At 40.5% G+C, this 15,414-nt stretch overlaps 1 protein-coding gene across 1 annotated transcript in view; it reads right to left on the bottom strand.

Moving 5' to 3' along the window:
* Window positions 1–396, bottom strand: part of Adam32 (ADAM metallopeptidase domain 32) — a 98,350-nt gene extending 97,954 nt beyond the window's left edge. Inside the window, exon 1 of the mRNA XM_008843369.1 lies at window positions 350–396. Within this exon, the coding sequence (XP_008841591.1) occupies window positions 350–396 (47 nt within the window). The remainder of the gene's footprint in view (window positions 1–349) is intronic.
* Window positions 397–15,414: the final 15,018 nt, after the last annotated feature.

Raw genomic sequence — 15,414 nt, 5'->3', positions numbered from 1 at the left:
ACCTCTATCTATATCTATCTATATCTGTCTTCTATCATCTAACATCCTATCTATCCATATTTTCTATCATCTATATCTTTTATCTACCTATCTACTTACCATCTATCTATCCTGGGGAACTTTCACTATCGTCCCTTTTAGGGAACCTCAACCTCGTCCCTTTCAGGGAACCTCAACCGCATCCCTTATCCGGGGAGCCTCAACCACATCCCTTATCCGGAGAGCTTCAACTATCATCCCTTTTAGGGAGCTTTCACCTTGTCTTTTTTTTTTTTTTCCTAGGAATTTTTTGCTAGCACTTATTATTTCATTTTTACTTACAACTCCGGAGCATCAGGGTTCCCCGTACGGGCCACCATTTGTCGCGAACATCAGGGTCCCTGTACGGGCCACCATTTGTCGTAAGCCGGGACTCCGTCCAGCAGAGTCCCGGAAAGATGACACAGACACCAAGGTGATGTTCAAGCTTCTGTTTCTCTTTCTTTCTTTATTCTCTCTTATTCTTTCTCATATTCTCTTCACTATCTCACCCACTATGATGCTGCTTCGTTCGTAGTTCTCCTATATCTCTCACTTCATCCTCTCTCACTTCATCCTCTCTCACATGCTGTCTCCTATGATGCTGTCTCCTATGATGCTGTCTCTGTCTCCCCTGTCTGTGTCTCTGTCTGTCTCTGTCCTTATGATGCTGTGTTCCCCCTATTGCACACTTCAGCTCTTTATATAGCGTTTCCAACAGCCCTCCCTCTAGCCAGGACCAATCAGGGCACACACACATGCAGCGGGCAGGCAGAGTGTAGCTCATTAGCCACGTAGCAAGATCATCAGGCTGGCAGCACCTGTTTTTGGGCTCACCATACTTCAGAGTTGGGGTAAACAAGCGGGATTCACGAGCCTTGGCAATCAGCCAAGAGTTGAAGTAAACAGCACGAGGTTTGGCAGCCAGCCAGGGCTCCATCTTTTGCTGGCTCGGCTGTGCTCGCTTCCCACATAGATAGATGATAGATAAATAGATAGATAGAAGATAGAGATAGATTGATAGATAGATGATAGATAAATAGATAGATAGATGATAGATAGGTAGGTAGATAGATAGATAGATGATAGAGATAGATTGATAGATGATAGATAGATAGATGATAGATACATAGATGATACATAGATGATAGATAGATGATGATGATAGATAGATAGAGAGAGATTGATAGATAGATGATAGGTAGATGATTGATAGATAGATAGATAGAGAGAGAGATTGATAGGTAGATGATAGATAGATGATAGAGATAGATAGATGATAGATAGATATAGAGAGATAGATAGATGATAGATAGATATTAAAACACATGTAGTTTTCATATTATATATAGATATATACATGATAGATAGGTAGATGATAGATAGATAGTAGATAGATAGATGATAGATATGATAGGTGATAGGTGATTAGATAGATAGGTAGATAGATAGATAGATAGATGATAGATGATAGATAGGTGATTAGATAGATAGATAGATAGATAGATAGATAGATAGATGATAGATGATAGATAGGTGATAGATGATAGAAGATGAGAGAGAGAGAGAGAGAGAGAGAGAGAGAGAGAGAGAAACGATAAAATCGGCCATAATACTATTTCTGGTACTGAAGACAGGAACATTCAAGATTATGGACAGCTATTCATTTCCAGAATCTCAAAATCTAAATAACCCTCCCTGTTAACATCTTTGCAGTTACCAGTCAGTCATGCAGAAGCAAACCAGTCACATAAATGCTTCCTGGAATATTAAATCAGCTTAGACCTGACTTGTTAATAAACCTTAGGAAGTTATCTGAACAGTCCCATGACCAAGTATCTGGAAGCAAAGCATCAAAACCAGAGGACTCTGATTAGCAGGAGAGAGATATCTCACAGATGTTATCTCAGAAAGATTGATGACGCATCAAAGAATGAAGGTAACTTAAGTCTTTCCTGGTTTAATTTGTTGTTATTGTTTGTTTGTTCATTTGTTTTGTTTCTGTTTGGGGGGGTTGTGTGTGTGTGTGTGTGTGTATGTGTGTGTGTGTTGATTTGGTTTCTGTGGGTTAGATTTAACCATTATCTCTGTGGCTTCAAAGCTTTGTAGAGGACTCCACCTGTCATTGTTTCAGTGATAAAAAATTTCGTGAATTTGGGGCTGGAAAGATGGCCCAGTGGTTAAGAACACTGGTTGCTCTTGCAGAAGACCAGGGTTCGAATCCCAGCACCCACATGCCAGCTCACAACTGTCTGTAACTCCAATCCCAGGAGATCCAACAGCCTCTTCTGACCTCCATGGGCATTGCACAACACGGTACACTTACCTACATGCAGGCAATACACACATACACATAAAATAAAAATAATAAAAATTTTTATGAATTCACAATTTTTATTCAGCATTTTTCACTCATTTGATTTTTACACTTTGCACTTTCTCCAATTATCTATTCTTTTAGTAAAAATATGATTCACTAGTACAGTTTGAGGGTGTTTCAGGCAAGCACGCCTGCTGATACACATACACCACACACACACACACACACACACACACACACACACACACACAGTGAAGGAACTACTTAAGAAGCAATGAGATCCTGTCTTCTAGGATACCTGTAATGACACAGACAGACTGGTAATTTGAACTTCTAAATCCCTTCAGCATTCCTTGGTTCTCAAGTACACAGCCTTCACCTGTCTTAAGAAAGTACCTCTTACTGCATAAAACCTTTCACTGACTTCAACTGTACCAGTAAAGGAAACTTCACCACCGTAAATCCCATTTCTAGGTTCTTCTTAGAAGTTAAATTCTAATTCCTAGGGGAAAATTGAAAACATTTTGCCTTTGGAGGAGAAAATTCACGCAATGAAGTGCTGCAGCAACTCGACAGGGACCTCAACAGAGAAGGGACCAGTCATCAGGTGCTGACATCACCTAAGATTGAGGATTGAGTATGCCCTATTGGGTCCCACAGTGATGGTTACCCACCAAGCTAAGACACAGATGTTCCCTGGCATATCTCAGAGGTAAGGAACCTTAGGACACCGGGACTTAGAAATATGAGAGAAAATAGTTTACAGAATTCACATATTCCACCCCCCCACCCCCCCGCTCAGAAGACACTTAACTGTGAAAGTGAAGAAAATACCAACATCTTTGAAGCCTTCTGACAACTGTAATCTCTAGATCAGAGAAGACTGTAGGGGATGTTAAAACAGAAAATATGTTCTTGATTTTTAGGACGATGGAGTTGTGAAGTGGAAACAGTGGACACTGAGGCAAAGTGAGCACAACTACCAGAATCTGAAAAGCCACACAGCTAAATGAAACATTTTCACCTACAGGAATCCTAGGAACTGATCAAAGCTTGTAGGAACGACAGGGCGGGCAGCCTGTAAAAGGAAACCGGAGCTCTGGAGGGGGGGTTGTGCAGATGATCTTCAGTGCACCCACAGTACTGACAAAGCCTTGGACACTAACCAAAATGAGAGAAGACCCAAATTAATAAAATTAGACATGAAGAGGGTTACTGATGGAATCCAAAGGCTCATTAAGGAATACTTTGAAAATGTATACTCCAAAATAGTAGAAAATGTAGAAAAAAATGAATTCCTAGACACACAATACCTACCAAAATTAATTCAAGAGGATATAAAAACTTAAACACACCAAAACAAGCAATGAAAGAGAAACAGTAATTAAGAGTTCCCCCTACAAAGAAAAGCTGGATCGAGTCACTCACAAATTCTATCGGACCTTTAAAGAGGGGCTAACTCCCCTGCTCTTCAACCCATTCCATAAAATACCAAAAAGGAGCTGGGTGTGATGGCACATGCTTTTAATCCCAGAACAAGTGGACCTCCGTGAGGAGACCAGTCTGGTCTACACAGCAAGTTCCAGGCCAGCTGGGGCTACAGGGACACCCTTTCTCCAAAAAAAAAAAAAAAAAAAAAAAAATGAAGAAAGGAAAAGAACACTACCAAACTCATTCTCCAAAGACAACATCACCCTGATACTAAAACTAGTTAAGGACACAACAGAGAAACCTCTAGATCTCTTTCCCCAGTAAACACAAATGCAAAAATCGTGAATGAAATTTTTGCAAATTAGGGTTGGCAAGATGGCTGGGTGGGTAAGGGCACTTGCTACCAAACCTGATGAACTGAGTTCAATCCCTTGAACCCACGGAGTAGAAAGAGAACCAACTCCCTCAAAAGCAAATTCTGACTTCCATGTACATGCTCTCTCTCTCTCTCTCTCTCTCTCTCTCTCTCTCTCTCTCACACACACACACACACACACACAGAGAACATGTAAAAAAAAATTTAAAGGCCTTTAAAACTATTCCTTTTCCCTTAGTAAAATACATTTTTTACTGAGCTTTTAAATTTTTAGACATTTCCCACTCAAATCCAGACCCCCTCCCCCATCCATGCCTCCCCTACCCTTCCACCAAACCCTATGCACTCTGCCATACATGCTGAGTTCTATTCATTCAGGTGTTTGTACCCAAATGCCCTTCTGTGTAAACGCATCCACTGGAGTCTAGTCGGCCCATCCAGTGGTCTTATGGAAGTCATACTCTCCCTCACCCAGCAGCAACCAATCTCAAATAGTTCTCCATCTAGTGCTGACCCGCCACCTATTTCTCACCTCCCTTTGGGCCCTTATTTAATTGAGCTGACATGGGTCCAGCATTCGACACCACCGCTGCTGAAGGCTCACATGACCAAGCCTCCACCTCCCTGTGTTCATGAAGCAGCCCTGGCTCTTACAATCCTTCTGCCTCCTCTTCCACAATGGTCCTGAGCCCCGGTGGATGAGGTTCCACACAGGAGTCCCACCCTACATTCTGCAGTCTCTTATTCTCCAAAACTTGGCCAGTTGTGACCATCAGTGTGTATCATACTCTAATGTACACAGAAGCCTCCCTAGTGATTGAGGGGTGCGTTGGCCCTCTCTCTACCCTTATTCTGCTATGTTCCACAGGAGCCTTGGTTTTAGACATTCGACTGCAGGTGTGTCACCTAGTCCTGGGCATCTCCCAGGTGTATGTTCTCTATGCCTGACCAGTCATGCAACTCTGCAGTAGCCTCCACCTGTTGCAAAAAGAAAGGTCTTTGATGAGTGCTGTATGGCATGTTTATCACTTCATGGAAGTCTCTTCTATCTGGCCCTGCATTCCCTGCTAAGAAGTTCCCAGGTACACATATGCACTAATGTTCAGACACTCTGCATTTCTCACAGGGTTTCTAGGGCATCACTTTCCCTCTAGGTTTCCTGCCTTCCCCTCCCCAGATTCACTCATCTCCACTCTTTTGTCCCCCATCCAGCCTCCCTCCTCCCTCCCTAGTCACAGTGCCCCTGCCCCCCCAAACACCTGCCTCCAACCATCCCCCATCTCCTGAATTCCCTACCCCTCACCCTATGGCTCCTTGCATGTCCCTCCCTCCTCTTCCTTGTTGAACACCCCCCTTTCCCCACCTCCTCCCTGGTAACATCTGTTCTCTACTATCCCCTTTCAGGTTGTTTCTTCTCCTTTACCTCCATGTGTCCTTTCCCTCTCCCTGGCTCCTGCTGTTACATCAGAATTTATACACTCACATATGAGGGATTGGTGCTACGATCCACAAATGAGGGGGAACATACGTCACTTGCTTTTCTAAGTTTGTGTGACTTCACTTAGTATAACAGTCTCTAGCTCCATCCGTTTACCTGCAAATTTCGCAATTCCATCTTTTCTTACTGCTGAATAGAACTCCATTGAGTAGATGTACCACATTTTCATTAACCATTCGTCAGTTGAGGGACATTTAGGCTGTTTCCATTTCTTTGCTATTGTGAAGAGAGCAGCAACAAACATGGATGCACAGGTACCTCTACAGTACGATGAGTCCTTTGGGTGTATGCCAAGGAGTGGCATCACTGGGCCATATGGCAGGTTCATTTTTAGTTTTTTGAGGGTTCTTCACACTGTTTTCCATAGGGGTTACAGGAGTTTGCATTCCCACTGCACATCCTCTCCAGAATTTGGAGTCTTCTGTTCTTTTGATCTTAGCCAGTCTGACTGGGGTAAGATGAAATCTTAAAGTGTTTTGGTTTGCATTTCTCTAATTACTAAGGACCTTAAGCTCTTCTTAAGGTCCTTCTTAGCCATTTCTTTTCTTCGCTTGAGAGCTCTTTGTTTAGGTCTATCACTCATCTTTTTATTGGGTAATTTATCTTCTGCTTTCTTTCTTTTTTGAGTTCTTTGTGTATTCTGGTGAAGATTTTCTCCCACTCAGTGAGTTTCCTCTTCACTTCCTTGGTTGTTTCTTTTGCTGTACAGAATCTTTGTAATTTAATGAGGCCCCACTTACTGATTGTTGACCTTAGTGCCTCAGTAGCTGGTGTCTGATTTTGAAAGTCCCCTCTTATGCCTATATCTTGGAGGGTGCTGCCTATGTTTTCTTCTAGCAGTTTCTGAGTTTCAGGTTTTATATTGAGGTCCTTGGTCCATTTGGACTTGACTTTGTGCAGGGTGAAAGATAAGAGTCAACTTTCATTTTTCTGCAGATGGAGATCCAGTTTTGCGAATACCATTTGTTGAAGACGCTGTCTTTCCTCCATGGTGTGTTCTTAGCATGTTTGTCAAATATCAGGTGGCTGAAATTATAAGAACTCATGTTTGGGTCTTCTGTTGTGTTCCATTGATCTATGTGTTCTGTTTTTGTGCCAGTACCATGCCATTTTTATGACTATAGCTCTGTAATATAATCTGAGATCTAGTATGGTGATCCCCCCAGCATTGTTCTTTTGCCCAGGATTGTTTTGGCTATCCAAGGTCTTTTGCGATTCTATATGAATTTTAGGATTATTTTGTCCAGCTCTGTGAAGAATGTCATGGGTATTTTGATTGGGCTTGCATTGGATCTCTAAATTGTGTGGGAAGCGAGCACAGCCGAGCCAGCAAAAGATGGAGCCCTGGCTGGCTGCCAAACCTCATGCTGTTTACTTCAACTCTTGGCTGACTGCCAAGGCTCGTGAATCCCGCTTGTTTACCCCAACTCTGAAGTATGGTGAGCCCAAAAACAGGTGCTGCCAGCCTGATGATCTTGCTACGTGGCTAATGAGCTGCACTCTGCCTGCCCGCTGCACGTGTGTGTGCCCTGATTGGTCCTGGCTAGAGGGAGGGCTGTTGGAAATGCTATATGAACAGCTGAGGTGTGTAATAGAGAAGAATAGAAAAGAACAGAACTACAGCAACAACGAGACAGCATCATAGTGAGAGAGAATGAGATAAGTGAGAATGAAGTGAGAGAGAATGAAGTGAGAGAGAATGACGTGAGAGATATAATAGAACAGAACAGAAGAGAACAGAACAGAAGAGAACAGAACAGAACAGAAGCAGCATCATAGTGTATGAGATAATGAAAGAGAGAGAATAAAGGATGCAAGAGAAACAGACCTTGGTGTCTGTGTCGTTTTTCCTCGGCTCTGCTGGACAGAGTCGTGGCTTACGACAAAATTGCTTTTGGTAAGATGGTCATTTTCACAACATTGTGTTCACCAGTCCATGATCATGGTAGGGCTTTCCATCTCCTAGTGTCTTCCTCTATCTCTTTCTTTAGAGTTTTGAAATTTTCATTATAGAGATCTTTGGTTAGGTTTATTACTAAATGTTTTTTAAAGGCTATTAAGAATGTGAGGATTTCCTCCAGTGCTTTTTCTGATTGCTTGTTATTGGCATATAGAAAGGCTACTGAATTTTATAAGCTGATTTTGTATCCTGCCACTTTACTAAAGGCATTAATCAATTCTAAAAGTTTTCTAGTGGAATTTTTGGGATCTTGTATGTATAATATCATATCATCTGCAAATAGGGATAATTTGACCTTTTCTTTTCCAATTAGTACTGCTTTAATATCTTTCTCTTGTCTTATTGCTCTAGCAAGGGTTTCAAGAACTATATTGAAAAGGAGTGGAGAGAGTGGACAGCCCTGCCTGGTTCCTGATTTTAGTGGGAATGCTTCCAGTTTTTCTCCATTTAGGATGATGTTGGCTATGGATTTGTTGTATATAACTTTAATTATGTTGAGGTATGTTCCCTCCAGACCAACTCCTTCAAGAATTTTTAACATGAATGCATGTTGGATTTTGTCAAATGCCTTTTCTGCATCTATTGAGACGACCATGTGGTTTTTGTCTTTAAGTCCATTTATATGTTTTAGTACCTTTATTGACTTATGCATGTCAAACCATCCCTGCATCTCTGGGATACAGCTGACTTGATCATGGTAGATGATCTTTATGATGTGTATCTATATGCAGTTTCCAAGTATTTTGTTGAGTGTCTTTGCATCTATGTTCATTAAGGATATGGGTCTATAGTTTTCTTTATTTGTCCTCTTTATCTTTACCCGGTTTGGGTATTAGAGTGATACTGGCTTCATAGGAGAAGTTTGGAGTTCACCCACTCTTTCTATCTTTTTGAATAATTTAAGCAGTATTGGTTGTAGATTTTATTTGAATGTCTGGTAGAATTCTGCTATGAATCCATCTGGGCCTGGGTTTTTTAGTTGGAGGTTTTGCATCACTGTTTCAATTTCCTTATTTGTTATGGGTCTGTTTAGGCTGTTGCTATCCTCTTGGTTTAACTTTGGTGGTGGCCATGATTTTAGGAATTCACCCATTTCTTTTAGGTTTTCAAATGTAATGGAGTATATATTTTTAAAGTATTCCCTTAAAATGTTTTGGATTTTCTTTTTTGGGTGTATGTTGTGATGTTTCCCCTTTAATCTCTGATTTTGTTAATTTGGATTTGCTCTTTCTTTTGGTTAACTGTGCTAAGGGCCTCTCTATCTTGTTTAATCTTTCAAAGAACCAGCTCTTACATTCATTGATTTTTTTTCTGTATTTTTTTCTTTGTTTCTATTTCATTAATTTCTGCTCTGAGTTTTGTTATTTTTTCTCATCTACTAGGTTTGGGGTTGGTTTGTTCTTGCCTTTCCAGAGTCTTGAGTTCTATTGTCAAGTCATTTACATGTGCTCTTTCTGATTTTTTAAGGTAGACACTAAGAGCTATAAACTTACCTCTTAGGATTGCTTTTAAGGTGTCCCAGAGGTTATGCTGTGTTGTGTTCTCATTTTCACTTTGTTCCAGGAACACTTTTATTTCTTCCTTAATTTCTTCTTTGACCCAATCATGATTCAGGAGTGTGTTGTTTAATCTCCATGAGTTTCTGTATTTACTAGAGATTCTTTTACTGTTGGTTATAAGCTTTATTGCACTGTAGTCTGATAGACGGCATGGAATTATTTAAATTTTTTGGATTTGTTGAGTTTTTTTGTGTGTGCCCCAGACTGTGGTAAATTTTAGAATAACTTGCATGAGCTGCTGAGTAGAAAGTATATTCTTTGGTGGTTGGATGGAATATTCTGTATATATCTGTTATGTCCATTTCATATAGTGAATCTCTGTTTATTCTTTGTCCAGTTGACCAGCCTATTGAAGACAGTGGGGTATTAAAGTTGCCCACTATTACTGAATTGGTGCTAATCTCTGTTTTATAGTCCTGGACTACTGATTTTGGCAAACTGGGTGCTCCAGAGTTTGATGCATAAATGTTCATGACTGTAATATCTTCTTGGTCAATTGTTCCTTTTATTAGAATGAATTAACCCTCCTTCTCTCTTCTAATGAGTTTGAATTTGAAGTCTATTTTGTCAGATGTTAAAATTGCAACACCCGTTTTCTTCTTCGGGCCATTTGCTTGGAATATTTTTTTCCACCCTCCCACCCTAAAATAGTGTCTGTCCCTGAAGGTGAAATGAGTTTCTTGAAGACAACAAAAAGATGGGTTTTCTTTCTTGATCCATTGCACCAACATGTGTCTTTTGACAGAGGAGTGGAGGCCATTGATATTTAGTGCTACTATTGATAGGTATGTATTGTGTACCGTCATGTTTTAATTTCTTTGTGTTTGTGGCACTATTTTGTGATTCCATTGTTGTACCTTTGTTTTCTTTCTGCAGCCTCTTGGCCACACTCATTCCTTTTCTCAGTCCTTTGTATTGCTTCATGGATTCTCTGCCGTGCTTGTTTGGAGGACATGAATTCTTTCAGCCTATTTGTGTCATGAAAATTTTTCTGTTCCCCTTCAACCTTGATAGATAGTTTTGCTGGATAAAGTATTCAGGGTTGGCATCCATGGTTGTTTAGAACTGGGAATACTCTGTTCCAGGCTCTTCTGGGATTCATAGTTTGCATTGAAAAGTCAGCTGTAATTCTGATGGGTTTTCCTTCATATGTAACTTGTTTTTCTCTAGCAGCTTTCAGTGCCCTCTCTTTGTTCTGTACATTTGATTTGATGTTTTCACTATGATATTCTGTAGGGACCTTCTGTTCTGATCATGTCTTAATGTTCTCTGTGCTTCTTGCATTTCTATAGGTATATCTTTCCTTAATTTAGGGAAGTTTTCCTCTATAATCTTAATGAAGGATTATATGCCATTGGTTTGATTTTCTTCTTTCTGTATGCCTTCAATACATAGATTTGGTTGATTCATGTTGTCCCACATCCTGAGTGGTCCATTCCAGTGTTTTTTTGAATTTTGCATAGTCCTTGTTTAAGGAGTCCAGATCTTCAACTTTATCCCCCAGTCTTGATATTCTGTTTTCCATTTCATTCACTCTGCTTGTGAGGCTTTCTCCTGTTGTTTCTAATTGGTTTATTGAGTCTTTCAGTCTTGTGTTCATTTCCATTTGGGTTTTCGTCATTATTTTTAATCTCTTTAGTGAATTCATTTTTCAAATTATGAATTGTTTTTGATATTTCATTAAGCCACATATTTGTGTCTTCTTGAGCTTCCATCAAATGTTTATGCCTTTCCTCTTTGAGTTCTTTGAGGTGTATGTGTTTTTTGTAATTCTTTGCTTATGTTTATGACTGTTATTTTAAATTCTGCATCCTGGGGTTCTACAGGGTGGTTCTCAGTGCTGTGCACTTCTGCAGGACTCTTGGGTTTTGTTGGGGACATATTTTCCTGGTTTTTCATATTGTTTGTGTTTTTGCATTGCCATCTGGGCATATGGATGTTCTTTTTGGTTATCTGCTCAACCAGAACTTGTACTCTGTTTTTGTTTAATTAGGGTTCTGTTGATATTGTTTATGTAGCTTATTTGCTTTTTCTTTGGGTATGAAAGACAAATTGGTGGGTATTTCAGGTTCTTGCTGGGTAGTAGACTGGTCAGAGTCCTGACTGAGCAGGTGCGTCTGCCTAATCCAGAGGCTGGGAATTTGACAATGAGGGGACCTCCTGGGTGAGGATTTAGAGGTCTATAGTAGGGTGGTGGATTAATCTGGTTTGGGAACTTATTCCCGGAATTTGAGGTTACCTATGAGAGAAACTGGCAGGGGACAGAGTGGGGGTGGATGAGAGAAATGGGGTAGGGAGGCAGTGAGCTTGATCTGATTAGCAGAGACCTGGCTGAGCAGGTCTGTCTGTCTGATCCAGAGACTGAAAATTTGGCTGTGAGGGGACCACCTGGGTGAGTCCTTAGAGGTCTCTAAAAATATCCTTGCATGGCATGTTCTGAGTACAGCATTTGGGGTCCATCGTTGGGCAGAACTATAGGGAACAGTTCTCCCCCAGCCATCTGCAAACTGCCTTCTTGCACTATGAAAGCCACCCATCCAGTGGCAGGGAGTTTCCAGCTTAGTCCAAGCTTGATTTCCTCTTCTGCACTCACACCATGTGGTGTCTTCAGTAATAGACACTTCCGGTGTACAACCAATATTATTGGCAATGGCCTTTATTGTTTTGGGGACTTCTGGGCCCCTCTGACCAATAGCTCACAGGGGGGCAACCCACCTCTAGCACTAGGATTTTCATTTAACAACTGTATTGCTTCTGATAGGGCTTTCTTCCATCCCCATAGGGTTCCTTCTGTGCTTAAGACTTTTTTTTTAAATGGTGCATTGGGAGACTTTTCCCCCTTTATTCCCACAGTTCTTTGTACAGCCCTCCTTCCTCCCTTCCCCTTTAACTACCCCCTTTTTATATACTTCTCCCTTAGTAACACCTTTCTCCTACTATTCTTCTCTCTCGGGATCCTTCTTTCCCTCCCTGGTTCCCTTCCATATTCCTGGCTCCTGCAGTTACATCAGGATATGCACTCATAAGAATTTGGTGCTAGGATCCACAAATGAGGGAGAACATACTTTTGTTTTTCTGAGTCTGTGTTACTTCATTTAGTAGAACAGTTTATAGATTCATCCATTTACCTGAAAATTTAATTATTTCATCTTTCTTTACTGCTGAGTAGAACTCCATTATGTAAATGTACCACATTTTCATTAACTACTTCTCAAACTGAATTCAAGGCTGCATTAAAAATATCATATGCCATGACCAAGTTGTTTCATTCCAGGAATGCAAGGTTGGTTTACCATACATAAATCAGTGTATATAAAGCTCTGTGTGTGTGTGTGTGTGTGTGTGTGTGTGTGTGTGTGTGTGTACATAGACTTAAGGACTAAAACCACAAGATCATCTCAATTGATGATCATGCAGAAAGCACCTTCAACAAAGTTCAGCGTCCCTTCCTGATAAAAGTCATGAAGAAACTAGGACTAGGAAGACTATACCTCCACATATAAAAGGCAGTATATGACAAACTTACAACAATATACTAAGTGGATGAAAACTGAGAGCACTTCTTCTGATCAGGAATCAGACAATGGTGTTGATCTTTCAATCGGTAAAGTGCTGAAGACTTACCTGGAGCTATAAGCAAGAGAAGGAAATAAATGGGATACAAATAGGGAAGGAATGGGGCTGGAGAAATGGTTCCACACTTAAGAACACTGGCTGCTCTTACAGATGACCCAGGTTTGGTACCCAGCATCAATATGGCAGCTAACATTCATCCTAACTCTAGTTCCAGGAGCTCTGATGCATTCTTTGGGCCTCCACAGGCACCAAGTATGCACATATACATGCAGGCAAAACACTCATACACATAAAAATGAGTAAAATCTTTTTTTAAAAAAAGGAAAGAAATCAAACTATCCCTACATGTACATGACATGAACCTATAATTCAAAGATTCTAAGGATTCCACCAAAGCACTCTCAGATCTGAAAAACATATTCAGCAAAGTATCAGAATGCAAAGTCAAATATCACATTTTCTCTCATATATAGAATCTAGTCTAAATAAGAAAGTAGAAGGGAAACTATGAGGGAGAAGGAAGGATGGGGAAGATGGGAGTCAAAAAGACCCCCCCCAAAAGATTACAAAGGTAATAATAATGAACAACCCAATTAACAAATGGGCAAATGACCTGAAGAGATACCTCACACAAGAAAATAAAGAGAAAGCAACCCTATGAAAATATTCAACACCATATGTCATTGGGATGTTGTACGTTCAAGTAGTGAGATGCCTCTGCACACCTTGGCAATGACCAAAGCAAAAGAGCAACAAAAGCCAGTGCTGGTGAAGATGTGTTGCAAGTACATGAGTGCACCTGAAAAACAGCATGCTGGTTTCTTATAAGCGTGAACACCCTCTTACCCTACCAATGACACTGGGTATTTGTCTGAAGGAATGAAAAACCATGGTCACCTGAAAACCTGCACAAGACTGTACACAGCAGCTCTATTCCCAGCTGACACAACTTGGAAGCAGTCATGACGTCCTTCAGCAGGTAAATGGATAAACCATGGTTGACATAGACAATGGAATATTTTTCATCAATACAAAGAAACGGGCAATCAAGCCACAAGAGACTTGAAGAAATCTAAAATACATACCGCAATGGAAAAGAAACCAATCAGCAAGGCTAGATCTTGTAGGAGTCCAACTGTATATGTGACCCATTGTCAACCTGACACATCGCTATTAAACATAACCTTTCCACTTCTTTGCCCCAAGATCTCATGGTTAATGTTAATATTACAGTACAAAATAGTAAAACTTTAAAAGTACCAATCTTTGAAATTTTAAAGTGTTGGAATTTTTTAATTCTTTTTATTTAATTGAATTTTTGTGATTTTCATACAATGTAATTTGATGGTATTTAGATCCCCATCCTTATTGACCCCAACCCAATTTGATATACTCTGTTCTATACATAATAAGTCCTATAGAGTCTAATTTGTATCCTCAAATGTCTTCCAGTGTAGGTCCATTCACTGGAGCCCTGTTAATGTACCAAGAGTCCTGTACTCGAGACTGTCTCTCCCCCTCCCAGCAGCCATCTGTTGTCAAAAGTTCCCTAGGTTGGGCTGAAGTTTCTGACCCACATTCCCATGTCTCTGCTGGGATTTGGTCTGGTTTGAGCTTGCATGGGACTTGTGCATGCTGTCGCTACTATTGTGAGTTCACATGAGTAACTTACCAGCTAGCTATCTGGAATACTATTTCCTTGTGGTATCCATCTCCTCTGGCTCTTACAATCTTTCTATCCCCTCTTCTGCAATGATCCCTGACTCCTGGGAAGCAGAAGTTTGATATAAGTGTCCTATTCAGTGAAAACCACTCTGCAGTATCTTTTTCTCTGCACATTGGCCAGTTGTGGGTTTCTGTGTTAATCTCCATCTGTTGCACAAAGAAACCTCACTGGTGAGAGTTGAGAAATGCACTAATCTATGGATATCATAATAAGTCATTAAGACTCAGTTCAATATAACAACTATTTAATAGAAAGCTAGTATTAGGCTCTCCCCCATGTCCTGAGAACTCTCTAGCCTCAGATTCCTAAACCTGATATTAATATCCGGTACGGACTCCATCCTATGAAGTCAACCTTACATCCAGTTAGAGAGTGGTTGGTTATTCCCATAATATTTGTGCCATGGTTGCCCCAGTGGGTTTATCTTGCCAGACCAGCCTGTTGTAGTTCACAGGATACACAACTGGGTAAGGCTGAAGATTTTTTTCTTTCTGGTAGCATGTATAACACTTTCCAGCACTATGACAGCTAGCCAGTAGAGATGAAGTTAGCACCAGTTTAATTTCTGCTTCTTTGATCTACACTTCATGTAGGTACTGTGTTCATTACTGTGACATTCAGGAGGATAACCAAGGGCAAGGGCAATGGCCAGTACTGTTTGAGGATCTGTGGGACCCCTGGTCAATAGCTTCTAGAGATAGAGTCCATTCCTGGGATTGGAGGTTTTTTTCATTAGCTTAAGATGTCTAGAAGGGGCAATGTCCCTGTTATTGGATAACTCCACAATTGCTTTTTAATATATATATATGTATATATATATATACATATATATATAATATACACATACACACACTTTGAGAAGCTTCTACAGTGGTAGGTATGGCTTTATCTGAAGGCCTTTAGTGTTCACTATCCCTCCCCACGCTCCCTCCTCTCCCTGCCCTCCCACT

Source organism: Nannospalax galili, unplaced genomic scaffold (assembly GCF_000622305.1).
Source record: "Nannospalax galili isolate Female #2095 unplaced genomic scaffold, S.galili_v1.0 scaffold1871, whole genome shotgun sequence".
Classification (NCBI taxonomy): Eukaryota; Metazoa; Chordata; class Mammalia; order Rodentia; family Spalacidae; genus Nannospalax; species Nannospalax galili.
Note: the sequence above shows the minus strand (reverse complement) of the source record. Positions and strands in the feature narration are given on the sequence as shown.